Below are 26,429 nucleotides of genomic sequence, written 5' to 3' on the forward strand. Positions count from 1 at the left end.
TGTGTGTCCCACCAGGACTCGTTTGTCCTTGCACAGGCTCTGAGTGGGTCAGGACGGATCCGACTGGGAAAGGGGACGGGAGTTGGCAGCACCGGGAACAGCCCAGCCACGGCTTGTCAGCCGTAGCCCTTGGTTAATGGCACACTTACTGTCCCCAGGCACCCCGGGACAGCCAGCTGGGATGATGGGGACAAGGACAGCCAGGCAGGACACCAGGGAGCACACCTGGGCACGCACAGCCTCAGCCAGAGGCAGATTTGAGGTCCCTGTGCCCCGTCCCCACCCTCACTTGTTGCCGTAGTCCATCTTGCCGGTCACCTCCTTCCTGAGGCGCAGGAGCTGGTCCTTGGGCAGCGTCCCCGAGAGCAGCTGTGAGCGCTGCTCCATCAGCTCCTGCATCATCCGCTTCACCTGCCCGTACCGCTCCGTCTGCCCGGCCTGCGGCAGCACCGCGGGGTCACCGGGGCCACCAGGGGCTCCCCACCCTGCTCCCACATCCCCCCCGACACCCAGACCCTCACCACAAAGAGCTGTTTCCAGATGATGGCCCACTCCCGCAGCGTGGTGGTGATCTCCTGCACCGTGGGCATCTCGGCGGGCACCACGCTCTCCTCCACCCTGCGAGGGGCACAGGGACCCCTGGAGCGCCCCAGCACCGCAGGGACCCCGCGTGGGGCAGCAGGTGGAGCCCACCTCCCTGCCCGTGCCCCATACCTACCCCCGCTGCTCCACCACGGTGCCCTTCAGCCGGATCAGCGAGGCCGGGAAGATGCCCTGAGGGAGCCAGAGCCGTCACCGATGTCCTTCAGGGGGGCTCCCAATGGCACAGGGTGCCCTGCCTGCCGTGCCCTTTGCCCCCCCTCGAACCCAAAAAACCCCCAGGGACGGGGCAAGCCGCTGTCCACGCCCCCTCTGCTCCCCCAGACACCCAGCAGGGACAAGGAAAGCCACCAGCAGTGCCCCACCTGCCTCCAAAACCCCAGCACGCCCTCACCTACCCGGGCAGCCCTGTTCCGGAGTGAGTACCCGCAGTACCAGCCTGCGAGGGGAGGGGACATCGTCAGCCAGGCAGGGTGTCCTGGCCCCTGCTGCAGGGACAAAGGAGGGTGCAGGAGCCCACGTTGGGGTGCTCCCGGGAATTCCACTTACCCTCGGAGGCCTGCAGGATGTGCACCGTCTCCCCGATCTGCAGCGGGAGATGATGCTCCTTGGTGCGCGGGAAGTTCCACACGGCTGTGGGAAGAGCGGCTGGGAGCTGGGATCCCTGCCTGGAGCTCCTCACCAACCCCCGGGCCCTGTGCACCTGCACCCCACAGGCTGGATGCTCCCCACAGCCCCACAAACAGCGTGTGACCCCCGAGCACCCTGACCCCACACCCCAGGAGAGCTGCAGCCCACACAGAGCCGGGCACAACAGAAGCCCCCAGCCCCCTTTTGGCACTCAGGGGTCCATTATGGGCCCCCCCTGCCTGCCACCCACCCCCTGGGTGCCGGTGGTCCTGCAGTGAGGGGAGGCAAGTGCCAGTCAGGGCTGGTGGCCCAGGGACAGGTGTGTCTGGGGACAGCGGGGCTGGTGGCAGGGGAGGGTGGCAGTGGGGACAGGAGCTCTCGGGTCCCAGCCGCTTCCTACCCGGCTGTGCTGTGGTGTCCCTGTCACTATTTCTGGCCCCAGGGACAGCTCTGGGGCAGGCAGCCCTGGTTTGGCCCCCAGACTGGGGGACAGTCCCTGCACCTGGCTGTCCCTGCTAGGATCACACCTGTGCCCACCCTGAGTCCCAACCAGGGCCAGCTCCCACTGCAGCACCTCCAGACCCACCTGGAGACCCCTCGTGCTGAGCCTCACACCTCGGAGCACTGGGAGCCCCGAGGTCCCCCGGGGACCCTGAACTCCCCACGAGGATCCTGAGCCAGCTGGGAGCAGCAGCAGCAGCCCAGCCCTCGCTCAGGTGCTGCCCAGGACCCTGCAGAAGCTCTGCCCTCGCTCCAGCACTGCAGAGCGTGCAAGGGAAGGGTGCAGGAAACGGCCACGCAAGAAACGGGAAGAAGCACAGGGCTGCCAGAGGCAGCAGAAGCTGGGGGTGCTGCAGGGAGTGGGGGTGCCCAGAGCTGGTGCAGGGCATGGGGAGCCCAAGCTTGGGGTGCTGCAAGGAATGGGGGTGCCCAGGGTTTTAACACTGAGCAAAGCCCCAGCTGGAACCTGAGGAAAATTATTGGGGTGTCTCAAGGCTCCCCCAGAGCCTCAGCAGCCGGGCTGAGCCCAGACCCACAGCCTGCAGGGAAGCCAAGCCCCCACCCCAGTGCTTCCCACCCCCACCAGCACCAGCTCTGGAGCCTCCTGGAGCGTGGGTCCTGCTGGCACTGTCCTGCTTGTCCCCCTTCCCTGAGCCTTCTGTCACCAGCCCTGCAGCCCCCACAAACAGCCCCCACAAACAGCCCCCCTGTTTGTTCCTGCAAGGTCCTGGCAGGGTCCTGGTCCCCTCCTCGCCTCACCTCACCACTGGTGCCATCACCCAGCTGCCACCACCAGAGCCGGGGGTGTCACCTCACCCTGAGCCCCTCAGAAACCCCCACAGTGCCACAGCCCCCACTCACCCACGCCGTATTTCTCCTTGGTGGGCAGCCAGGGCGCCATGGCCACCGGGGCACCGGGGGGACCCGCGGGGACCGGGGAGCCTCAGGACCAGTGGTAGTTCCTCCTGCCACACTCCCCGTGTCACGTGTAGCCCCAGCTTGTGAAACCTCCGCTTCCTCAGTGCGCTCTGAGCGCGGGGATCCCACCCCACCATCCTGCCCAGAGCAGCGTGGCGGGGATGGAGCCCCCGGGACCCCCACACCACCCACCCAAGGGTCTGGAATGACACTCTGGGGTCACCGGTAAGATGGCTCTGGTGACTGGAGCAGGGGATGTGGTGGCACGGTGACCCCTTTGGGTGAGCTAAGTCACCCCTTTAGGTGTGACTAAGATTGATAGAAGGTTACACTAAGGTGTTCCCTCTTTGTATAAAGCATGATTTGGAGTAACATTCATTATCTCATCTTCATTTTGTTTTAACACAGAAAAATTGGATATTATACAAAAATCTATTTTCACTGAGATAAGGTAAACTTTCTTTTGAGTTAACTAAAAGAAGTGATGCAGGTGAAATTGGGTGAGCACCATGGCAGGAGCCCCCCGGCAGCAGGAGCTGGGAGCAGGGAGTGCTCCACCAGCACGGCACGAGGAGCTGCAGGCCTGTGCCAGCCGTGAGGCTCCCAGCCAGCACTGCTGGGACAAGGTTTCTGCCATCGTGGCTGGGTCTGGCATTTTTTCTTTCACATTTCCAGCCCTGTCCCCCGGTGCCGCAGGCCCAGCTGTGCCAGCACCGGCTCCGTGCCCTGTCCAGCACCAGGAGAGCGCGTGGAGCAGCGGCTCAGCACCAGCCGCTTCCCTCCTCCTGCTGGCTCCTCAGGGATGGGGAGACCTCACCCCCTGACGCCCTGGGACCCTCTGAGCCCACCGAGTCCTGCTGCTGCTGCTGCTCCCACAGATCCACACATCTCTCTCCATCACAGAGCTCGGCTCCTTTCCCTGCATCCCCTCTCCTGTCCCCAGACCCCGCTGCGACCCCAGCCAGCCCCACGGGTCACCCCCAGGACAGACCCCCCTGAACAAAAGGCGGCCCTGAGCAGAGCCGGAGGGCAAGGAGAGCCCCAAAGCCGGTATAACGCGATCCTGCCGCGGCACTCCGGTGTCACTGCCCGGGCCAAGGTGCGACACGCAGGAGCTGGAGCGGCCGCCGGTGCCGCCACCCCGCACGGCAAAGCCCGGGATGTACCGGCAGATCCCCGCCACGGACCCGCCCGTCCGGCAGCACCGGGGTGGGGGAACAGAAGGAAATGCGGCACGGGCACCGGCGTACGGGGATTGCCGGGGCTCCCGGAGAGCAGGAACCGCAAGCGTGGCACTTCCCGCAGCCTCCGAGGTTCCCGGTTCCCGGTTCCCGCAGTCCCGGGGCCGGCAGGCACCGCTCGGTCCCCGCCCGGCGCTGCCCGGTGCGCGGCTCGGTCCCGCGGTCCCGGCGGGAGCTCTGGCCGGAGCGGGCCGTTCTCCGGTCACGGAGCTCCACCTGCCGGTCCCACCGGGAGCCGCCGCTGCCGAGGGAGCTGCTGCGGGTGCAGGGCGCCGGTACGGGATGTCCGGTGCCGGGATGCCCCGATACACCCAGTGTCGGTACGGGATGCCCCGCCCGCAGCAGGATGCCCAGCACCGGTATGACCAGCACCATTAGAGGATGCTCCGGTACGGCAGGACCGGTACCGGTACAGGATGCCTGGCTCCGGTACACCCGACAGCAGTATATCCCCGCAAAGGGATGTCCAGCACTGCTACGGGATGCACCGGTACAAGATGCCGAGCTTCGGTACGCCCGATCCCGCACCGGGATGCCCAGATCCACCGCACCAGCACCGGGATGTCCGGTACTGGGAAGCCCGATCCGAATAGTAGGCGGGCTCGGGCTGCAGGCGGGCCCGGCTCGGAGCCGCACACGGAGCTGGCAGCGGAGGGCGGCGGGCAGGGCGGGGCGGGGCGGGAGCACTGCCGGGGGTGCCGGAGGTGCCGGTTGGGTCCGTCCGCTCCGGTCCCGCCGCCACATCCGGGCCCCGCCCGGCGCGGGCGCTGATTGGCTGCCGCGGGCGGGGCACGTGACGGCGCGTGGGTCACGTGACCGTGTCCTCAGGCAGGGCCCGCGGTGGCGCGCGCAGGTGAGCGGCGGGGCCGGAACCGGAACCGGGGCCGGAACCGGGACCGCGGCCCGAGGGGAGTGCGGGGGACCTGCCCCTGACCCGCCCCTGACCCGCCCCTGACCCGCCCGTCCGCTCCGCTCCGGCCCAGTGCCGGTGCTCAGGTGTCCGGTTCGGACCGTCCCGTACAGGTGCTCCGCCGACCCGGTCCGGCCCGTGCCGTTCGGGACCGACCCTCCCAAGGTGTCCGCGTATCCCGCAACCCCTGCACCCTGCCTGGGTCCGGTGCCCTCGCACAGCCCTGTCCGGTCTCCGCACTCTGCCCGGTCCCGCGAGGCTCTCCCGGTGTCCCGTCCCCTTGTCCCGGTTCCCTGCCCGTTCTCCCGGTCCCCCACACTCCGGTTCCGTTCCTGGTCTCCGCGGCCCGTGTCACCGCTCCGCACCTGCCCGTGGCCCCGTGCCCGCATCCCCCGCCCGTCCCCGGTGTCCGCGGGTCCCTCCTCCCCGCGGGACGGGACGTGGCACCGGGCAGCACCGGGCTTTTCCCCGGGACGTGGGCGAGGGCGGGTCAGCACCGGTCCTGCTCCACCCCCGCCCGCCCTCGCAGCTCCGCTGTCCCCGCCATGGCCGGCTACGGGGCCCCGGGGCCCCTACCCGGGCCGAGCGGCCCCGGCTCCGCGCTGGAGGAGGAGGAGGAGGATGAAGATCCGTCCCTGGGCTGCGACGGCGACCTGGAGGTGAACCCCTACGACGGGCTGCCCTTCTCCTCCCGGTACTACGAGCTGCTGCGGCAGCGCCGGGAGCTGCCGGTGTGGACCACCAAGTACAGCTTCATGGAACACCTGGAGGGCAACAGCGGCATCGTGCTGGTGTCCGGGGCCCCCGGTACCGGCAAGAGCACACAGGTGAGGGCAGGGGCAGCTGGGGAGCTGCGTGTGGATGCTGAGCCGGGGGACACACGGGGAGGGTACCGGGCCCCCGGGAACGCAGCGTGATGTGCGCTGGGCTCCGGGCAAAGCCGCAGCCACGGGAGCGGCTGGCACGGTGCAGCGGCAGGGCTGGGGTGCCACATCCCTCCCGGCTGCCCCGGGGAGCTGAAACCAGCTGCCCGTGACACTCGGCGACGGCACCTGGCAGACTTTGACCGGGGAAGGGATTGCGGGGAGCGGCGGCGCAGCTGTGGCTGCTGCGGGGCAGGAATGGGCTGGGTCGCCTCGGGCTATCGGGGTGTTGGCCCTTGGCTCGATGTGTTCAACCAAATCACCTCCCTGGGTGTGACCTGCTGAGTTGCTAGGCCGGGCTGGCACTGCCGGATCTGGGGAGCAAAGCCCCTGTGCGGGCCCCAGGGCCGGTGGTTTTGGGTGCAGCACCCTGCCTGCAGTCCCTGCAGAGCCCTGGGGACACTGAGGCACAGGCACTGCTCATGGAGGGCTCGGAGGTGACAGGAGGAAGCAGGACTCGGGTCCCTGGTGCTGAAGGGACATCCACGTAGCCTTGGCGCTGTCCCACACCGTCAGGCCAGGCACCTGGCCAGCAGCTGCTCCCTGGTGATCCCTTCCCTTCCTGGGATTTCCCAGGCCATTGTCTCGTGTCCCTAATGTGACAGCAGGGTCGTGGTGTCCCAAACCGGGGCAGGAAGCTGCAGGGGTGGGGCTCCCGTTACAAACTGTGGGGCTCAGAGATGACAGGAGTGGGGAGGGAAGACCCTGCCTGAGCTATGAGTGCCTCTGGCCAGCCCCTGACCCTGGAGATCCTGCAGCCAGACCCATGGGGAGAGTCCCTGTGCCCTTTGGAGGGGCACAGCGAGGAGGAGACAGTCCTGGAGCCACTCTGCCCCATGCCCTGTGCCCACAGATCCCTCAGTGGTGCGCCGAGTACGCCCTGTCCATGCGGTTCGCCCACGGGCTGGTGGCCTGCACCCAGCCCCACAGCCTGGCCGCCCTCAGCCTCTCCCTGCGCGTGGCCGATGAGATGGACCTGAACCTGGGCCACGAGGTGGGCTACTGCGTGCCCCACGAGGACTGCTGCACCGCCGAAACCATCCTCAGGTAGCGGAGGGACGGCGGGGCCCGCGCTGGGAGCGCAGCGCCCTAATCCCGCTGAGCTCCGCCTAATCCCTTAATCCAGCCTGGCCTCGCTGGAAAGCAGCGCAGGCTGCTGTGGGGAGGGGGTGAGGCGTTCCCCCCCCAGCCAGGGGTGCGGGCTGATGGGGTGGGGCCGTCGCAGGTTCTGCTCAGACGAGATGCTGCTGCGGGAGATGACGTCGGACCCGCTGCTGCGGCAGTACGGGGTGGTGGTGCTGGACGAGGTGCAGGAGCGCACGGTGCCCACGGACGCTCTGCTGGGGCTGCTCAAGGACGTGCTGCTCCAGCGCCCGGCCCTGCGGCTGGTGGTGGTCACCTCGCCCGCCCTGGAGCCGCGGCTGCGCGCCTTCTGCGGGGACCCCCCCGTGGTGCGGGTCCCGGGGCACGGCTCCCTGCCACAGCTGCTCTACCGGGAGCCGCCAGCCCACGGGAGCGTGGCTGCTGCCTGTCAGGCCGTGCTGGACATCCACCGGCGCCAGGAGCCCGGCCACATCCTCGTCTTCCTGGCCAGCGAGCAGGTTGGCTGATGGGGGAGGTTTGGGGTGTCCCTCTCAGTGGGGAGCTCAAGGGATGATAGGGGCAGCTGGGGTTAAACTGGGGGAGCTGGGCCTCCTTTGCAGCGGGAGGTGGGCGCAGGGCACGGTGCAGCGCCCTGACCTGGGAATGGGGACACTGTGGGTGTCAGCAGGTGTCACCTCTGCCCCCTCGTCCCTGCCCAGGAGATCTCCGAGTGCTGCGCTGCCATCCAGAGGGAGGCCACGGCGCTGAGCCCGGAGCTGGGCCCGCTGCTGGTGCTGCCGCTGCACCCCGGGCTGGGCCGGGCCGTGCAGCGACTCTACGAGACCCCCGAGGAGAGCCGGGAGCGGCGTGTCATCGTCACCCACTGGCTTGGGGACTCGTCCTTCTCGCTGGGCACCGTGCGCTTCATCATCGACTCGGGGCTGGAGCTGCGCAGCGTGAGTGGGACGGGATGGCTGGGGGTCTGGCCTGCCCTGGGGGGCAGTGGGATTCTCCCTGCCGTGATGATCCAGGCTGGGAGGAGGGGTCTGGCCCGGGGAGGTGACAGGGGTGCCCCGCAGTGTCCCACTCACAGCCTCCCGCAGGTGTACAACCCCCGAATCCGCGCCGAGTCCCAGGTGCTGCGGCCCATCAGCCGGAGCCAGGCCGAGTCCCGCATGCAGCGAGCCGCTGGCAGCCCCCCAGGTGAGACCCCAGGTGAGACCCCAGGTGAGACCCCTGCTCCTGCATCCAGCACCCCCTGGCCCAGCACCTGTCCCCCCCTGCTTGTGCCACTGCCCTGTCCCACCTCATGGCCTCTCTCCTGACTCAGGACAGAGTTTTCCAGCTAGCTCAAATATAGATTTTCTTCTCTCTCCGGCCCAAGGCCAGGAGGGGTCTTGACCAGAGCTGCTGTCTGGGTTTAGATCAGGATTTGAGCAGGCCAGTTCCCTCTGAGCACAAGTCTATTGACCAAGTAAAGAAGCCAAAAGGGGGAGACTCTTCTGGGTTATATTTCAGAGTTTATTCTTGCAAAGGGAACACCAGGAAGAGACAAAGGATTTGGGGTCTGGGCTGCTTCTTTCAACAGGACTTCTTTGGAGGGTGGGAGTTTCAGAAAGAACCAATTATTCCTCACATCTAACAAACTTACAAACTTTCTACAAATCAGGGTTAAACAAAATAAGAAATAACAGACATGGACTCCTACAAATGCTAGACAGTCGGGAATAGACCTACAAAAGTGTGGGAGGGAACTCAAAGGGGGACTTGGAAATGCGGGGGGAGAGAGGGGGGGTGAGGGGAAAAAGCCGAGGGAGGGGGGGTGCATCCCAAGCTGATAGCTACAAAAATGAACGGAAGTTCCTAACACTAGTAACATACTAACAACCCTTATCACAACACTCTCCTGCAGGCACCTGCCTGCGCCTCTACTCGGAGGCCTTTGAGCAGCGCCTGCCCCCCAGCCCTGCGCCCCACGTCAGCGAGACCAGCCTGAGCCGCCTCGTGCTGCTGCTGAAGCGCCTGGACATCGCCGACATGGGCCAGTGTGACTTCCTTGACCGCCCAGGTAGAGTCCATGAGGGCTGGGCATGGCATGGGGGGCTGGAGCAGAGGGCCACGATGGCACAGCCGTGACTGTGACCACCACTGTGGCCTGGGTTGCCTCTGGAGAGGGACTGGGTGCCTGGCAGGTGCAGGACGGTGTGGGTAAAGCTGTCTGATGTCCCACCCCAGCCCCCGAGTCGCTGATGCAAGCGCTGGAGGACCTGGACTACCTGGCAGCCCTGGATGACGACGGGAACCTGTCGGAGGTGGGGATCATCATGTCGGAGTTCCCGCTGGACCCGCAGCTGGCCAAGGCCCTCATCGCCTCCTGCGAGTTCGACTGCGTGGAGGAGATGGTCAGCCTGGCTGCCATGCTCACAGGTACCGTGTGTGGGGGCATGGGGTGGCCCTCAGGAGCCAGCAGTGCCAGGGAGGTGCTGGGGGCACGCAGTGACCCCCCCTGCCCACCCCCAGCAGCATCCCCCTGCTTCGTGCCCCTGTCCACGCACCTGGAGGAGGCTGTGGCCCTGCGCCGGCGGGCACTGCTGCACCCCAGCGGGGACCACTTCACCCTCATCAACATCTTCAATGCCTTCCAGCAGCGTGAGTGTGGGCCTGCACCCCTGTGGGCATCCCACAGAGCCCTGTGTGTCCCCTGAGTGCCCTGCTCCTCCTGGTGTTCCACACCCCCTCACGTGTCCTGGAGCTACATTCCTGACCTGCTCCCACTGCCCAGCCTGGCCGGGGGAGGATCTGGGGGGTCCTGGGGGGTCCCAGCTCTAGCCTGGGGGCTGTGCCCTCTGCTCAATCCCTGTCACCACTGTGGCAAGGGGTCACAGGCAGAGGGAGCAGCAGTGCTTCCATGGTCTCCAAGCCCCCAGCCCAGCGGGCTCTCTGCTCACCTGTCCCCGTCCCCATAGCACCACTGTCCTGTCCCCGCCGTGCCGTCCCTGTCCCCACATCTCTGTCCCTGCTGCAGATGCAGGGGATGAGGGCTGGTGCCGGAAGCACGGGGTGTGCGCCGAGGCTCTGCGCCTGGCGGGCACCGTGCGCGCGGAGCTGCTCGAGGTCATGCGCCGCATCGAGCTCCCGGTCTCGCCACCCGCCTTCGGCTCCGACGCCAACGCCCTCAACATCCAGCGGGCCCTCATCTCCGGGTACTTCCTCAAGGTGGGCCCAGGGGGCTGCGGGGAGTTGTGGGGGAGCTGTGGGGGTGCAGCAACCACCTCATTCCCTCCCGGTCCCTCCCAGGTCGCCCGAGACATCGACGGCTCCGGCAACTACGTGATGCTGACGCACAAGCACGTGGCGCACCTGGCCCCCGCCTGCGGGTACCTGCTGCGGCCACCCCCGCGCCGCCTGCCCCCCTGGGTGCTCTACCACGAGTTCACCATCTCTCAGGACAACTGCCTGCGCGTGGTCTCAGAGATCCAGCCCCAAATGTGAGGGGACGGGGAGGGACAGCTCCTTACAGGGGGTTCCTGTAGCTGGCTGACCCCACCCTGTCCTCACAGGCTGGTGGAGTTGGCCCCGCAGTACTACCTGAGCAACCTGCCGCCCAGCGAGGGCCGGGACCTGCTGATGGAGCTGCGGGAGAAGGTGGTGGCAGCGGAGGACGCGCCGGCAGAGCCGGAGCTGGCAGAGGCGGCCGGACACGAGAATGAGCAGGGGGACGTCTGCGTCCTGCAGTGAAGCGGAGCAGCGGAGCCCCGCGGTGGGGCTGCCTGCGCTTGGCCATGACCCCGGGGACAGGGGAGCCCCGGGGAGGCCCCAGGGGGGCCGTGCGGCTGCAGGGGCTGTCCCAGGTCCCAGGGAGGCGCGGGCACTGCCTGGCACTGCCTCGGTGCTGCGCCGCGGTTCAGTCGTGGGCCAGCGGCCGTGGGACCGCCCCGGCACCTCAGAGCGTGGATTGGGGAGCGCTGGCCCCGGCCGGGGGAGTCATGTGGGCCCTCCCCACTGGGCTCCTTCACCCCGTCTTTCCCGGGGGTGCTGCGGGGCCGGAGGCATCGCCTGTCCCGCTCCCCCTGCGCCCGGGGCCGAGGGGCCACGCACGGGTCCCTCCTCTATAAAGTTTTGTGACCTTTGCTCCTGGTTTGGTGTCCATGACTGCAGCGAGGGCTCCAGCCAGGGTGGGGTCTCTCCTGCAGAGGGTGGGCTGGCCGGGGTGGGCTCTGTACCTGCTCCTCCCCTCTCCCAGGGATGGTTTCCGTCTGTGAGGCCTCGCTCCCCTCCCACCCTTGTTTCGGGTGCCAGGCTGGGGTCTCAGCCATGCTGAGGCACTGAGGGCATCCCTGGCCTTTGCATCAGGATTTCCCCTCAGTGGTTGTGGTTCTTCTCCAGAAGCCAAGGGGAAGCTGCGGTTGGCGAGGTGGGGGCGAGCTGTCCCCTGAACCTGCTGCCAGCGCCTGCTTCCCCCAGACCGGGCAGGGCACGGGTGCACCCCCGGGCAAAGCACCCCATCCCTCCCTCTCCCATCAGGGTCCCCTACACTGCTACAGCCAAGAGCTGAGCTGCTGCACGAGGGCCTGGGGGTCCTGGCTCCCCCTCCCCACCCCACAGCCCACACACAGGGGCTTGGCTGTGCTCAGGGAGGGGCCCAGAGGTTCCACTGCCCCGTGCTGGCCACAGTGCCTCAAAAGGTGAGAGCTGGGCTCCCCCAGCCTCCCACAGCCCCCACTTCCCCTTTGCTTTCTAGGAACTGCAGAAAGTACGTGAAAGGGTACAGTGCTCCCGTCCCCGGGGTGGGGTCTGCTGCGTGCTCTCGACATGGGCTGGCAGCAGTGGGGTGGCAAAGGGGCAGCTGGTGACCGGGGTGATCTCTGTCCCTACATCTCTGCACAGGATCCCATGGGACACAGAGGGGAGGAGAGGGTGAGATAACCTGTGCCGGCCTGGGGGCATCACCCTGAGCCTCTGTGGGAACCTGTCCCTCTCCTTGGGGACCCACGGCAGCACATCCAGAGGGGCCCAGCCCTGAGCTGCCCCTCTCCAGACCCCCGGCACAGGTGCTGATAGACCTCACTGGTCCCCCTGCCCCGCAGCAGGGCACTGTGCAGACCCTCAGGTGGGGCAGGACCCCTCTGGGAGAGCTGGGACCACCCAGAACCCCCCACACCATCCCAGGTGCCCGGCTCTGCCCCTCCCACCAGGGTGTCCGGTGCCCCCAGCCCGGGAAGTACCAGCGGTGAGTCCCAGGGCTGGGTGGGTGGGGAGTGGGGGGCCCAGCGTGGGTCCCATTCTCCAGTTCTGAGAATTGTGATGCTGCTGTGGCTGCACCTTGGGGCAGCCCCACAGAGTCCAGCCCAGTATAAAACTGCAGCCCCCAGCCCTGCTGAGCCCACCAGAGACACACGCAGAGGTAGGCACAGAGCGGGAGGGTTGGGAGGGTCTCGGGGGGGATCCTGCTCCCAGGGCTGGGGGCTCTGCCCTGGCTGGCCCCCTCTCCTGGGTTATGTCCAGCTGGAGCTGCCCTTCCCCTCCCGCTCCCTTTGCAGATGCTGGTGCTGGTGGGACTGGTGCTGTTCCTTGTGCCTGCAGAGCCCCTGACTGCCTTCCCCCCGAAGTGTGAGTGCTGCTCCCGGGGCACAGGGGAGGCCTTGGAGGGGGGACAGGGGCGGCTGCAGGGACTGCAGAGGGAGTGGGGGGCATCCCAAACCCACATCCCTGTGATAGGGGTTAGGACAGCTCTGCTGGGATTAGAGGATGGGCATGAGGGCGATGTGGGGTGGGTATGGGGTGAGGGAGCAAGGGGACAGATGCAGAGTGCAGGAGCAGGGTGAGGACCGTGGGACAGGGTGGTTGTGAGGCCAAGGGGCACCCAGCCCCATGGTGGTTTGGGGGACAATCTGCCCCCCACCACTGCCCATCTCTGACCACAGGCTCTGCCTCTCACCTCCAGTCCAGGTGGGGAAACTCAACCAGGACGTGGTGGTGCGATGTGACACTTCAGAGCAGCACATCTACTGGACACTGAACGGCGAGGAGGAGCCCATGGCCGAACTGGTGCCCGAGGGCCAGAACCTCACCATCCTCGGCTTGGACCTGCCAGCCACTGGCAACTACAGCTGCTGGGCTGGCCCCGTCCTGCTGGACACCACCTACGTGGTGGTCAGCGGCACCCGTACGAGGGGCACGGCTGGGGCAGCCGGGGGTGATGGGGTGCAGGGGGTGCAGAGCTGAGGACCAGGAGATTCTCGTGCCCAGCCTGTGGGGCTGTGGTGTTGTGGGAGTGCCATGCACGGAGGGGGCACCACTCCTGGCCTCATGCAGCCCCTGACCAGCCACCCCTCGGCCCTCTCAGGTGAGGAGAAGATCAATGTGTCCTGCCAGGCTGAGTCCTACGATGGCTCCTTCCACTGCTCCTGGCCTGGGCCTCCCTCTGCCATCTTCCGTGCCCGCCTCACACGCAGGTGGGTGCCCCGAGACCCCCCAAATCCACACCAGCACCACGGACCCTGAGACGTGCTCATGCCTCCCTCCCCACAGCGATGGCTCCGTGGGGCCATGGGTACCGGTGGCCAGTGACCATGGCCAGTTCAACACCAGCCTGGCTGACCCCTGGTTCTGCCCCTTTGGGGAGGAGCTGCACCCGCTCCAGGTGCACCTGGAGGGGCTTTCAGACACCTCCTACCTCAACCTCTCCAGGCACTTCTTCCTCCGCGACATTGGTGAGCTCAGGACAGGAGAAGTGGGGTGGGAGGGGGTGTCCAAGAGGTACTGGAGGCTCTCTGGGGGGTCTCAGCCGCTGTTCTGAGCCCCCTCTGTCCACAGTGCGTCCTGATCCACCCCAGGAGCTGAGCCTGCAGCAGCGGGGGCAGCAGCTCCACCTGGCCTGGGCCCCCCCGGCCTCCTGGCCGCTCCCCAAGTCCTACTTTGCTCTGCTCTACCATCTACAGTATGAGCTCCACAACGGCACCCAGGTAACGGGGAAGGGTCTCTGCCCGGGGGGACCCTGCACAGGTCTGTGCCCACCCTGCCCTGTGCCCACCTTGCCCCATCTGGGCATCCACAGCCCCTCCTCACTCTGCTGCTTCCCTTTTTGGGGTGATGAATTGTCACCCCTGCTCCCCCCGGTGCTGCAGGGGTCAGGGGGTGCTGGTGCCCCCCTCCCCGAGGGGCTCCCTGTACCGTGCCCTGCCCCCTTTGCAGGTTGAGCAGTTCGTGGAGGGTGTGGAGGAGACTCCGGTGCAGGAGGGGGCACTGCGGGTGCGAATCAGCTGCCGGGATCCCTACACCCCCCCGGCCTGGAGCCCCTGGAGCACCTGGATGGGCCTCGATGTGCCCCATTAACAGAGGTTTTGAGGGTGCTGTCCCCAAGAACGGGCACCTCCTTTCTGCAGAACCCCCAGCCCTTTACAGCTCAGAAAAGGATTTTTGCCCTTATTAAAACTCTGGGATTGGTTTTGCCACCACAAACCCTGGTCTGTGTGGGAAGGGAGGTGCTGGGACCCCAGAGCTTCCCAAGGGCACAAGACTCAGCCCTGGGGTCCATCTGCATGGCTGGGAGAGGCTCCACCCATGCTCCAGCCCAGCTCGGGGGGACAGGTGGGATAGAGGGTCCCCACAGCCCTGTCCAGCTACACATGGACTCCCTGAACTCCCCCAATCCTCAAAAACCCCTCCCAGCTCTGCCTCCTTTCTGGGGACTGCAGTGGGACAACGACCCCACACACAGATCAAGTCCTGGGGGCAACACCCCGTCCCCACATCCCGGGGAGCAGGATCCCATCCTGACCCCCAAAGTGCCGGTGACAGTGCGGGGGTCAGGGACCACCCATCACCCCCAAAGCTGTGGCCCCATAATGTGTCCCCTCAGTGTCCCTGTGCAGTGCCCAGCTCAGGGGTGAGGGTGCACCGGGCAGGAAGGAACCCACACTCCTCCATGAGCCGTTCCCCACAGAGCCCCCCGCACCCCACCACGGACCCCTGGAGCGCAGCCGGGGGTGCCGCCCACCCCCCTCCAGACGGGCTCCGGGTGATGCCACGGGGCTTTATTGAGGTGCTTCCGCACGGGTCTGGGCCGGGACCCCCACCCCGGAGAGGCTGGTGAGTGTGTGTCCCCACGGGCGCTGCCCTCCCGGGGGTCCCGGGGCAGGCGGGCACGCACAAGTCCGGGGGACCCGTGGAACAGGGGGGATAGAAGGACCGGGGCTCCGTGAGTCCACAGAGGTCCAGAGGGTCCCAGGGAACCGTGTCGGGGGTCTGGGGTCCGGCGGAGGAACCGGGGTCCGGTGGTGGGGCTGAGGATCCGGTCCTGGGACCGGAGGTCCAGTGGTACCGGCAGGGCCGGGCTCCGGTGGTGGGACCGGGGCTCCAGGGGTCCGGTCACGGCGGGGCCAGGCCGCCCAGGCGCAGCTCCTCGCTCTCCAGCATCTCCCTGGAAAAAATGGGCCGGGCTAAGCCCCTCGCCCTCCGTGCCCCCCGCGCCCCCCTCGCGTACCGGTACGCGGCGATCTCCGCCTCCAGCGCCATCCGCAGCCTCAGCAGTGCCGGGTACTCCCGCAGGCACCGGGCCATCTCCGCCTCCGCCGCCCCGATCTCCCGCTCCAGCTCCGCCACCCGCTCCTGAGCCGGGCCGTCAGCAGCGCCGGGGCCGCGGGGCGACCCCCGGGACCCCCGCACACAGCGACCTCTGGCCCCACATCCTCCCCACAGGGACCCCGACCCGGACCCCTTTCCCCCTCCCAGACCCACGGCCCGGCCCCCGATCCGGACGGACCCCCAGTCCCGCTCCGAACCCCACCTACACGGACTCCCGGCACCCCTGGCCCGGCCCCCGCCTTCACGGATCCCTGGAACTCCGCACCGCCCCCCTCCCCTCACGGATCCCCGGGCAGACCCCCTCCCTACACGGACCCCGAGGCCCCCACCCCACATGGACCCACGGGATCCCCAACCCCGCACCGACACCCACCCACAGGGACAGCCCGACCCACACAAACCCCACTTCTCCTTCCCACCTGAACTCCCCCATCCCATCCCGCCGCCGCTCCTGCTGCCTCCCGGGGCCCCCAGCCCCATCGGGACCCCTGACCCCCGCCCCTCCCCATCCCCATCCCCCCCTTCTCCCCATCCCTCCGGGCATCCAGCTCCAGCACCGCCCCCCCACCCCAAACATCCACCCCCACCTCCTCACATCCCAGCCCCCACCCCCGCTCCCTCCAAACCCCCCAGGCGCCCCCCAGCCCCCTCCCCATCCCGCACCTGGTACTTGGCCAGCTCCCCGCTCCGCCGGTCCCGCAGCCCCTCCAGCTGCCGGTGTAACGCGCCCACCGCCCCCCGCAACGCCTCCACCTCGGCGGCTCGGGCTCGCAGCAGCCTCCGGTAACCGGCGGCCTCAGCACGGGCACGAAGCACCGCCTCGCCGCCGCCCCACCGGCACCGGGGCCGGCCCTCGGCCGCACTCATCCCGGTGGTAATGCGGTTCCACCCCTCCGCGTCACGGAACCGCAGCCAATCCCGCCGGTACCGGGTGTCTGACTCCTCCCGGTAGCAATAGAGAGGGGGAGCCGGCAGAAGCCTGTCCCCCAAAAGTGGGGTGAGGGGCTGCGGTATCGCGGATAGCGGCGGGGTGGGGGGCAAGGTCGAGTTCAGGGTCAAGGTCACCGCTGTTGCCCCCCCACATCCCCTTCATTCCCTCCATCATCATCAGCAGCAGGGGCTGGAGTCGGGCTGGATGGTCCCGGCGGGGGGAACCCCCACTTAGGGGGTCACTGGGGAGGGGGTGCAGAGATTTGCCAGAAGAAGGGGGATTCAGCCCCTCCGCACCCCACGAGTGTCCTGTGGGTCACACCAAGGCTCAGTCTTTGGGAGGTGATGGCAGTCCCGGGGGAGTCAAGGACTGGTGCAATCCATCGGCACTGGGGGCACCCCGAGTCCACGGCGGGGGGCTGCAAGGACATGTCCAGGCTCAGGGAGCTGACAGAGCAGTGGGTGGGAGGCCGGGGGCCCAGACCATCAGTCTGTCCCACCACGGGGTGAGGCCGGGGTGGCCAAGTCCTTCATCCAGCCTGGAGGGCACAGATGGAAGCCGGAGGTGGCAAACTCCGACCGGAATAAGGCAAGTGGTGCGGGCGGTGCAGACCCGGCTGTCAGCACCAGCACCAGGAATGGGAGGTCCACGCCCCACCCTGCTCCAGGTGGGCTGGAGGCTGTGGGGCCCAAAGGGAGCCAGTGTGACCCACAGAGGTGCTGGTGGGGGAGCTGCAGAACCCTGCCAGGTGTGGGGGCCCATCCCTGGGCTCCCCGGGGTCCGGGCAGGGAGCTGCAGGTGTCCGTGGGGTGTAGAGACCCAGCCGTCGGCTCTCACGGGTCTGAGCAGGGAGCCACAGACATCCATGGGGTGCTGGGGCCCAGCCCTGGGCTCCTGGGGGTCAGACAGGGGGCTGCAGAGGTCCATAGGGCATGGGGGCCCTGCCCTGGGATCCTGGGGGTCCACGCAGGGGGCTACACCCAGCAGTGCTCCAGGTGGGGTTTGGTGAAGCTTTGAGTCCAACCACAGGGGCACGGCCTCCCTCCTGGGTGCTCCTGGGGGGCTCCCCGTGGCAGGGAGGGGGCTGCCACTGGGGGACTCCCAGGAAGCTGCAGCCCCTTCCCTGCCGTGGTCCAGGCTCAGAGCCCAGCGGGCTCCCACTGCCACCTCCTGGCACGTCAGCAGCACCCAGGGCCCTCACACCACAGAGGCCACCCCCGAGACCGACGTCACCTTGTTGTCCTCGGCCCAGGGCTGGAGGTTTTGCAGGGCGTAGAGCGAGGAGTTGTGCATGCAGAGCGGGTCCTGCGGCAGCGGCTGTGCCAGGCTCTTCTGGAAAGCCTCCTGCTGCAGGTGCAGCATCAGCCTGTTGGCCTGCTGCCGCTCTGCCTCGCGCTCCTCCGCCGTCTGACGCCTGTAGACACCCACCACTGGCTCAGACCACAGCTGGCACTGCCCCACAGCACCGTCCCTTGTCCCCTTACCGCCGCCGTGTGCCACTGTGCCACGTCCCACAGCACCGCCACACCTCACCCAGCAGTGCACAGGGGAGGCCACGGTGATGGGCAGCTCATCCCATCCATCCCCAGTCCATCCCAGTCCCATCCTCTCCCGGGGCTCGCTGCTGGAGGGATGTGGGGTTTGGGGCTATCGGGGTGGCTGCCAGAGGGACGTGAGCATGGCGGTTGTGGCAGCTACCCCGGAGCCGTCCCTGTTACCTCCACTTGGTGCGGCGGTTCTGGAACCAGGTCTTGACCTGGGCGTCCGTCATCTTGAGGGCCTTGGCCAGGGTGGCACGCTCGGCCGAGGCCAGGTACTTCTGCCGGTGGAAGCGCTTCTCCAGCTCGCAGATCTGCACCCGGGAGAAGGACGTCCGTGGCTTCTTGCGCTTGGGCGGCGTCCGGTTCTGGTACGGGTGCCCGATGCGCCGCGTCACCGCAAAGGGCGACAGCGCGGCTGTGGGGACAGCGGGGTGAGGGGGTGAGGGGTGACCCCGGCAAAGCACAGCAGAGCTGGACACTGGGGGGATGGCAGGGGGCTGGGGACCATGGGGATGGGGAGCTCCAGGGGGGCACATGGGGAGCTCCAGAGGGGCACATGGGGATGGGGAGCTCCAGAGGGACACATGGAGATGGGGAGCTCCAGAAGGGCACATGGGGAGCTCCAGGGGGGCACATGGGGATGGGGAGTTCCAGAGGGGCACATGGGGAGCTCCAGGGGGGCACATGGGGATGGGGAGTTCCAGAGGGGCACATGGGGAGCTCCAGGGGGGCACATGGAGAGCTCCAGGAGGGCACATGTAGATGGGGAGCTCTAGAGGGGCACATGGAGAGCTCCAGGGGAGCACGTGGGGATGGGGAGCTCCAGGGGAGCCACCGGTGCTGCCAGGGAGAGTAGGGGAGGGGGACACTCAGAGTCATCCCCACCTACTCCCCCACCTCAGAGACATGAGGGCAGCTCAAGACGTGGCATGAAGGAGGATCCATCCCCTCTCCTACCCCACGGCACAATTGCTCCCCCAGCCCGGTGGTCAGCGCTGGAATGTCGGGGTGGTTGGGCTGGCCTGTTCACAGGACTGATGCAGAACGGGCTGCACAAACCCACCCTCCCCTCACACCAAGCCCTGCCGCAGCCCCCGAGGAGCCTCCGCGGCACTGCAGGGGCTGCCCAGCCCTGCCAGAGAGGGGATGGGACCACAAAAGCTCTTGGGAGGCAGTGTCTCTTTCCATGTGCCAGCCATGCCAGAGGCTGGGGAAGGGGATGTCCCTGCCCAGCTGAGGTGTGAGCCAGCCCTGGTGAGGCCAGCGTGCAACGTCCCAGCCCCAGAAGCTGCCGGAACATCAGAGCAGCAAAGCAGGAGGGAGGAAAGCAGAGGCTTGGCAGGGTCAATCCCCAACGCCTGCACCCCTCCTGCTCTGGCAGCAACCTCGGCCAAGCCATGACCTTATGGCACCACGTCCCCATGGTGCCATGGCACCACAGCCGTCACCAGGGCCAGCACCGCGTGGGCAGGGCTGCACATGGCCGGGACCACTGGTGGCCACGAGACCTCAAGCCCCCATGGCACAGGGATGTGGGGCACAGCCCACAACACCCCAGGGACCCCCTGGCGCCCACAGACCCCACCTCCCACCCGCGCCCAGGAGGCCGCCAGCAGGGGCGGACACAGTTGACGCAGGTGGAGCCGTGCAGTCAGGGGGGACAGAGGCCCCCCGTGCCCCCTCCCCACACGGGGCGGCCCCTCACCGGGACCAGATGCCTCCTGCCCGCAGCCCACCCCAAGGCCAGCGGTGCTGAGTGATGGCTGCGGCTGCGAGACCCCGTGCCGGGGAGGGGCTGCCCCATCCACCCAACGCTGGCGCCAGGCAGGAGACGAGGACGTCACCCGCCACCCCTGCGCGGGGACGGTGCTTCGTCACCGCTGCCATGGCGGGGTGGGCCGGGAGGCGAACGCGGTTCTGCTGGCGTCCGGGCGGGACCCCCGCAGTCCCCAGCCTCCCGCCCCACACCGCCCCATTGCCCACATGGCCGGCACTCGGCCCCCGGCCCCTCATGGCCTCCAGCCTCGTCCCCGCCTGCGGCCACACACTGTGGACGTGGCAGTGCCGCCATCTTGGGCGGGAGCAGAGCTGAGCCGGGCCGGGGGTCCCCAGCACCCACACACGGTCCCAGTGCCCGGGACCCCAACCTCAGCACCCCTCCTGCTTCTCGGGTGCAGCAAGCAGCTCCCCCACCCCAGCACTGCTGCTCAGCGCCTGCCATGGCCCTACCAGCAGCCTCCCCTCAACCCCTCGCTGCGTCCCCAGCGCCTGCACTGCCACAGGCCCGCCTGGGCTCTCCCACACCGATCCCTGCACGTTCAGATCTGGGGTCCCATCGCCAGACACCCCACGGTTACTCCTCCATCACTGCCCCCATCCTCAGGGGTTCGCAAGGCCGGGGCATCTGCTCTGCATGGACGGGCTTTGTCCTGCAGCCCCACCGTGGGTCCCCCACCCTTCATCGTGTCCCCACAGAGCCCCCACATCGCATCTCACACACCGCAGAGCCCCCACCCCACCACTCTCCGTTCCGAGGGAGGCCTCACTCTGCACCCCACGGAGCGCCCACCCCACATCCCGGCTCCCCACAGCCTCCAGCAGCTCCCTGTTACAGTGGGACAGGGTGGCCACCCGGCACCTCCAAACCGGAGAAGAGACCAGACACGAGTGGAGCTCCAGACCGGAGCCTGCTGGGACCCCTCGGACTCCACCCGGAGCCGCCGGACCCTGCCCGGTGCCGCGGTGGAGCCGCCGGTGGCCGCGTTTACCCCGAGCCGCCTCCGCGGGACCCGACGGCGGCGGGCGAGGACCGGGCGCTGTGGGAACCTGTGGAGCTCACGGTCCCCGCCATCCCCGTGTCCGCCCCGATCCGCGCACCGCGCTGCCCCCGACGGAACCCCGGCAGCGGCCGGTGCCGCGTGAATCCCCGGAGCCGTCAATAGCCGCCGGTAGCCGCCAGCAGCCGTTCCGCCCTCTCACCTGAGAGCCGGTCCTTGGCGATGCGGCGCGTGGTCTCCATCCAGGGGAAGGTGAGCCCCGGTAGCGCGGGCCCCGGCGGCGGCGCGGCGGGCGCGGCGGGCGGCGGGGCGGGCGCGGGCCGGTGCGCCGGGACGCGGATGACTCCGGCGGGCGGCGCGGCGGGCGCGGGGGTCACGTTCACGCTCACGTTCATGCTCATGTTGAGGTTGTAGGAACCGAGCGGACCGGTGGGGCCGTAGCCGCTGCCGTAGAGCCCGTAGTCGGGCTCTGCCGCCGCCCGGTGCGGCCCCGTGGGCTCGGGGCCGCCCAGGATCTGGTCGATGCCGAAGCTGATGGGCTCGTGGGGCGCGGGGGGCCCCGGGCCGCCGCCCTCCCGCTCCATTCCGGCCGCGCTCAGAGCCGGCGAGGCGCGGGCATGGCCGGGGGGCGGCGGGGGGCGACGGCGGCGACGGGCGCGGAGCGCCCGGTGCGGGGCAGGACGCGGTGCAAGGTGCTCCGGGCCCGGAGCAAGGTGCGGGGCAGGTGCCGGGTGCGGGTGCGGGCCCGGGGCAGGGTGCGGGGCATGGCTCGCAGCCGCTGGCGGCCCCGGGGCGGGAGCGCGGGTGGGCTGCGGGCCCTGGCGGGACGCGCTTTTCTGCCCCGCTCCATCCGGACCGGCCGAACTCCCACCGCCTGCGCCCTGATTGGCGGCCGCGCCCCGTGATTGACAGCTCGGGGCCCCGCCCCCGCCCCGGGACCCCGCTCCCGCCGCCCCGGCTCCGGGACGAGCGGACGGGCCCGTCGGTTCCCGAGCGCCCGCGCCCCGCACGTCCCCCGCACGTCCCCCGTGCACCGACGTGCTCCGTACCCGGCGTCCGCCGGCCACCCCACCCGCCCCACCGGAGCCGCTGCCGCATCGGGCAGCAGCGCGGAGCCTTTTCTCATCCGCGCTCCCTCCGCAGCCCCGTCGGCGCTTCCAGCCGCTCTTCCCGGGGCGCACGAAGCGTCCCCTGCCCCAGCGCCGTTACCGCGTGGCGCACGGACCGGCTCCTGGGGTGCGCACCGAGCCCGGTTCCCGCTGAGCCTGTCCACACGGGAGGGAATGGATCTGGCGGCGCGGGGACCCAGGGGTTGTTCCGACCCGCCGTTCCCAGAACACGGCCACATCCCGGGATGTGAATCCCAGACCTCCTCGAGGCGCCGTTGCCGGTAGCTGGGGGTCTCAGTTCCCAGGAAACCTCCTTTCCCGGGGCACCGACCCCACGCCGACCTTCAGTTCCCGGACCACGAATCCTCTTTCCCCGGGACCTGTCGTTCCCGGTATCGCGGACCCCATTTTCCAGGGACCAGACTGTTCAGGGGGATGGAGTCCGACACCCGTGGCCCCACCATTCCCGGAGACAGACCCCGGTTCCCGGCACGCCGTTCCCTGGGACAGACCCCTGTTCCCCGCCCCGCCTTTCCCGGTGACAGAGCCCAGCCCGGCGCCGTCGGCGGACGGTAACGGCAGCGGAGAGCGGCACGGGCTGTGCCGGCTCTTCCGACGACATCGCGACAGCGACGCGGCGGCCCCGCGGGTGGGTTCCCGGCGGCTCCCGGGCGGGTCACGGCCCCGGGACAGGGACTGGTGGGGCGGAGACGGCTTCCTGGGCACCCTGGCGCCACCGGTCTGGGGCAAATGACATTACCGGGGCCTGCGTCTGTAAATCACGGCGGCACCGGGGGCTGCAGCTGCCGCACCGGGAGCGCGGCACGCCCCAGGGCACCGGGGGCACCTCACATGCCAGGGGCAGCGGGGGACACCGGGTGGTCCCAGGCTCGCTGCAGTGTGGGGTGCCCGTCCCTGCAGCCGCAGCTCTGCCGGGATGTGGGACTCCTGTGCCACCCTCGGCCGTGCCCAGGTCCCGCCACGGCACCGGGAACGGCCGATCTGCCCCTCCCCACACCGGGACGGAGCCTCGTGTGCCCAGAAGGGGAGGGGGACACAACACCGGGACCCTGCCCTGCAGGCGCCGTGGCTTTCTGGCGTTTCCTGCTCGCAGCCCGGCAGGTGCCGGGACAAATCCCAGTGTTCCCACTGTGGCTTTTCCACCTGGAAAGAGCCACCGGCTTCGGGTCTGCTGCGGCAAAGGGACCCGCTGTGACCCCGTGGGGTGCAGCCATGGCGGCGACAGTGGCAGTGACAGCGGTGACAGTGGCAGTGGGAGGAAATGGCCGGTGCCGGAGGAGGAGGAGGAGGCGGCAGCAGGTTAATTGAACCCGGAGCAGGAGGCAGATGTTGCCGTGCCCAAGGGCTGGAATCTGCCGGGCTGGGAGATGGATTGGGGGGCTGTGACGGGGCCGGGGGCAATGCGGGCTCACCCGGCGCCTGCTTGCGCCAGGGCCCGCCCCATGCCCACGGGGGTCTGCAGGCGGCAGCCCCGGCCCGAGCAGCCCCCCTGCCCGGCATCCTCCAGCACCACAACCAGGGCTGCCCTGGAAGGGTGCAGGGAAGAACTGAGGGTGCTCAAGGAGTTATGAGCCCCTTCCCACCCTGGTGCAGGGTATCTCCCTCCCAGGGACCCCGCTGGCCCCTCACTGTCACCACCTTGTGCCGCTGGCTCTGTGTTTCCAGTGATCCTTGTGCAACCTGGAAGGAAGCCGTGTCCCTGTGCCTGCCCCAGGGTCCCCTGAGCCACTGTGGGGACCAGGCAGGGTCCCTGCACCCGGGACCTCCCAGTTCGCCAGTACAGACCGTCCCTCGTTTCTCGGCCACAGCAGGGACCTCCGTGTCCTCGGTGCGCGCCCCCTCCCACCCCAAGGGGCCGGGCCTGGCGGTTCTCATGGGTGGCGGTGACAGCTGGAGGGGATGCGGCAGAAAAAAGGGCATTTGCCCAGTTCCAGGAGGGAATCAGCCATCAGCCAGTGCAGCACCAGGCCCTGCCACCGCCACCAGCATTTCCCCGTCCAGCGCCCTCCACGCCCCTCTGCACAGCCGTGCTGGGAGCAGGGGGTCACACATGAGGTCTGACCCCTGCCCACCCCACCCCGGGGGTGCTGCCGAAGCTCCTTGCCCCGTCCTCCACCGTGGCCCTGGGGCTGCCGGTGCAGCTGCGGCGCTTCGTGGTGCCACGTCCCCGGTGCCGACCGTGTCGGTGTCCCCGTCCCACACGGGGACGCCTCGGGCGCCGCTGCCGGGGCGGGGATCGCTGGGACGGGTCCCTGCCTGTCCCCGGTGCTGCCGGCGGCCGCCCCGGTGCCCCGGCCATCACGGCGATGGCGCGGGGGGGACCTGGCAGGGCCCCTCATTCCCACCGGCCAGAGGCTGCCGCGCACCCGCTCCCGCCCGCTCCCCCCCGTAATCTCATTACCGCTGGACGTCCCCTTCTTCCTCCCGCTTCCCCCCAAACCCGCTGGCAAACTGGAGGGACAGTCAGCTCCTCTCTGGCTGCTGGGTTAATTCTGGGCTAATTAGATGAACCAGCCCAGATTGGATTACTTTAGCCTGCATTTGGTCCTCCAGTCCTTGGCTTGCGGCTCCCGGGGGAGCTGCTGGCGCCTCCTGCCTCAATCAGACACTTCTTAACCGCATGAAACACTCCCGGTGCCCCCCGCCGCCCGCCCGCCGCGGGCGCCGGCACCCGGACGGGGTGCGCGGGGTGAGGCGGCAGCAGCCGGTGGGCGCGGTGCCCACCCCGACCCGGCTGACACGCCGGGAGGGCTGGGATGAGGATGGATGGGGCCGGGATGGGGTCGGGACGGAGCCGGGATGGGAGCCGGTGTGGGATTGGGATGGGGTCGCTGCGGCCGCCCATGGCCCCCGCGAGCTCCCGGGGACCCGACGGCCGAGTCGCCCGCTCGGACGTCACGGTGGCCCTCGGCGTCTGCGCGGTGTCCTCGGGGAGGAGCCGGGTGCCACATGGGTGCGGGGGCGGCTGCACGGTGACGCCAACACCCGGCTGCTGGGGGGCTGCTCCCCCCGGGCATCTCCAGGCTGCAGCCCCCGGGGAGGGGGACAGAGAGTCTTGGGGTTCCGGACTAGCACGGGCCACCCCCCTCAAAACCTTCCCCCGGCCCCAGCTCCGTGGTCTGGGAGCAGGGTCAGAAGGGCTGGGGGTGCACAATCTGGGCAGAGTGGGAGCTGAACCCCCAGGCTTTCAGTGGGGTGAGGGCAGTGAGGGGGGGGGATGGAGCAGGAGACAGGAGGGGGGGTGCTGTGGGAGTGGGGGGCAAAACCAGCCCCCACCCCTTGGGCTGCAGGACAGGCAGCTCCAGCTCCACTGTGCCCAGGAGCCGCGGGACACACGGTTGGGCACACCGGTACCATTTCCACCTCCCCAGGGTCCGACACCGGTTGGGGGCTGTTGAGGGGGCCTGCCCGGCCTGGGGGCTGCAGGTGACAGTGCTGCCCGCCCTGGTGGGCTGGTGCCCGTCGGGGGACCACAGTGTGCCGGTGGCTGGTGGCCGCTGACAGCCACGTCGCTCAGGGCCTCGTTATCGAAGGTTAATTGGATTCTGCAGATGTACTCGGTGCATTAGGCAGGAGATCAGTCCATGAGCACCCAGCCCCCGCTGCCCTATAGGGACCCCTGATCATCTGAGAAGGATTAATGGGGGATCCTATCCGCCCTGGGAGACCCCTGCCCGATCTAACAGGGACCCCTGTCTGCCCTGGGGATCCCCTGCCTTTCTTGGGGGATCCCTATTCACCTGACAGGGTGGGGGGAGCTAACGCTGCTGCCCGGCTCTCATTGCGGTCATGAGAGTGTCCAGCCTCAGCCCAGCCTCGCTCAGCCCCAACAAGGGATCCGGCCGGGAAAGCGCCCGGCAGCACTTCCCAGAAGGAGCCGCCCCGGCCCTGCCGCGGAAATGGAGCTGAATATCTGAGCAGAGCTGAGCTAAAAGCCTCGGCCCCGCAGCCCCGCGCAGCCCCGGCGGCTCCCGCCATCAATTATTAACGGCGAGATGGATCCGCGGCCTCGCCCCCGCCCGGCTGGCGGGGACGGCTCCGGGAGTACCGGCTGCTGGGACCCCAGCCCCGGGATGGGCTCTCTGCCCTCGGTCCCGTGCCAGAGCCACCCACAAAGCCCGTTCCTCGCCCGGCCGGGACTCGCGGTGTCGGTGCCGATGCCGGGTGCGGTGCCGGTTCTCCTCACGGCGGCGGGAGAAAGCGATGCTGCCCCGCCGCGGGGCCGCGCTGGCCCCGCTGTGACCCTCGCCCCTCCCCGGATGGTTCCTGGCAGGTACAGATGGGACCGGACCCTCCCCAGCCGGGGGGCACCGGCCCCCACCGCGCTCTCGCCTCCCCGGAGGCGCGGGCAGGGCGTGGGCGGGCGGAGGGGCGGGGGCTGCTCCGGAGCCTCTGCCCGCCGGCGCCCCAGCACCGGGAGGGGCCCGTGCTGCTCCCGGTGGGGTCCCGTGGCCCGGCCACACACCGTGCGCGGCCCGGGACGAGGGGCTGGCACCGGGGTCACCGGAGCTCCGCCGGTGCCGCACGGGGCCAGGCTTAGACACACCGGTCGGGCAAGGGGAACAGTGGGACTGGCTGGGCTGGGCACATTGAGGGAGCTGAGGGGTGGAGTAAGTGCTGTGACCCTTATCCGGGACCGGGACCGGGATCACGACCAG

General features: G+C 68.8%; 5 protein-coding genes across 9 annotated transcripts in view; 2 read left to right on the forward strand and 3 right to left on the reverse strand.

The window, feature by feature from the left end:
• Positions 1 to 2,715, reverse strand: part of LOC131578424 (dedicator of cytokinesis protein 2-like) — a 45,709-nt gene extending 42,994 nt beyond the window's left edge. For both annotated transcript variants that reach the window (XM_058837081.1, XM_058837080.1), the window contains exons 1-6: positions 2,593 to 2,715; positions 1,150 to 1,233; positions 999 to 1,039; positions 719 to 774; positions 522 to 618; positions 290 to 438 (exon numbers count right to left, since the gene is read on the reverse strand). In XM_058837081.1, the coding sequence (XP_058693064.1) occupies positions 290 to 438; positions 522 to 618; positions 719 to 774; positions 999 to 1,039; positions 1,150 to 1,233; positions 2,593 to 2,632 (467 nt within the window). In that variant the 5' untranslated portion in view covers positions 2,633 to 2,715. The remainder of the gene's footprint in view (positions 1 to 289; positions 439 to 521; positions 619 to 718; positions 775 to 998; positions 1,040 to 1,149; positions 1,234 to 2,592) is intronic.
• A 1,980-nt stretch (positions 2,716 to 4,695) lies between these two features.
• DQX1 (DEAQ-box RNA dependent ATPase 1) lies at positions 4,696 to 10,955 on the forward strand. Of its 4 annotated transcripts, none has more exons than XM_058838684.1 (11): positions 4,696 to 4,743; positions 5,330 to 5,627; positions 6,577 to 6,770; positions 6,949 to 7,324; positions 7,526 to 7,762; positions 7,910 to 8,009; positions 8,719 to 8,874; positions 9,042 to 9,233; positions 9,330 to 9,455; positions 9,832 to 10,294; positions 10,367 to 10,955. In XM_058838684.1, the coding sequence occupies exons 2-11, from the start codon at positions 5,346 to 5,348 to the stop codon at positions 10,542 to 10,544; spliced, it is 2,304 nt and encodes a 767-aa protein (XP_058694667.1). In that variant the 5' UTR covers positions 4,696 to 4,743; positions 5,330 to 5,345; the 3' UTR covers positions 10,545 to 10,955. The 4 variants fall into 4 exon arrangements, with proteins under 4 accessions (XP_058694667.1, XP_058694668.1, XP_058694670.1 ...); XM_058838685.1 differs by lacking the exon at positions 4,696 to 4,743 and having other exon boundaries at positions 5,346 to 5,627; positions 7,910 to 8,021; positions 9,327 to 9,455; positions 9,832 to 10,022; positions 10,104 to 10,294; XM_058838687.1 differs by lacking the exon at positions 4,696 to 4,743 and having other exon boundaries at positions 5,346 to 5,627; positions 7,910 to 8,021; positions 9,832 to 10,022; positions 10,104 to 10,294.
• A 1,065-nt stretch (positions 10,956 to 12,020) lies between these two features.
• On the forward strand, positions 12,021 to 14,241 carry LOC131579033 (interleukin-12 subunit beta-like). The gene is made up of 7 exons (XM_058838430.1): positions 12,021 to 12,210; positions 12,347 to 12,416; positions 12,751 to 12,972; positions 13,153 to 13,261; positions 13,338 to 13,519; positions 13,623 to 13,771; positions 14,001 to 14,241. The coding sequence occupies exons 2-7, from the start codon at positions 12,347 to 12,349 to the stop codon at positions 14,139 to 14,141; spliced, it is 873 nt and encodes a 290-aa protein (XP_058694413.1). The 5' UTR covers positions 12,021 to 12,210; the 3' UTR covers positions 14,142 to 14,241.
• A 586-nt stretch (positions 14,242 to 14,827) lies between these two features.
• Positions 14,828 to 16,277, reverse strand: LOC131579316 (alpha-internexin-like). The gene is made up of 3 exons (XM_058839034.1): positions 16,056 to 16,277; positions 15,292 to 15,416; positions 14,828 to 15,228 (listed from the first exon to the last, which is right to left on the reverse strand). Exons 1-3 carry the CDS (start codon positions 16,257 to 16,259, stop codon positions 15,177 to 15,179), a joined length of 381 nt encoding a protein of 126 aa, XP_058695017.1. The 5' UTR covers positions 16,260 to 16,277; the 3' UTR covers positions 14,828 to 15,176.
• A 268-nt stretch (positions 16,278 to 16,545) lies between these two features.
• TLX2 (T cell leukemia homeobox 2) lies at positions 16,546 to 24,110 on the reverse strand. The gene is made up of 8 exons (XM_058838856.1): positions 23,844 to 24,110; positions 23,528 to 23,661; positions 23,184 to 23,297; positions 22,229 to 22,477; positions 20,844 to 21,832; positions 18,042 to 18,279; positions 17,557 to 17,737; positions 16,546 to 16,741 (listed from the first exon to the last, which is right to left on the reverse strand). The coding sequence occupies exons 1-8, from the start codon at positions 24,108 to 24,110 to the stop codon at positions 16,562 to 16,564; spliced, it is 2,352 nt and encodes a 783-aa protein (XP_058694839.1). The 3' UTR covers positions 16,546 to 16,561.
• Positions 24,111 to 26,429: the final 2,319 nt, after the last annotated feature.

This window comes from Poecile atricapillus, chromosome 4 (genome assembly GCF_030490865.1).
Source record: "Poecile atricapillus isolate bPoeAtr1 chromosome 4, bPoeAtr1.hap1, whole genome shotgun sequence".
Lineage (NCBI taxonomy): Eukaryota > Metazoa > Chordata > Aves > Passeriformes > Paridae > Poecile > Poecile atricapillus.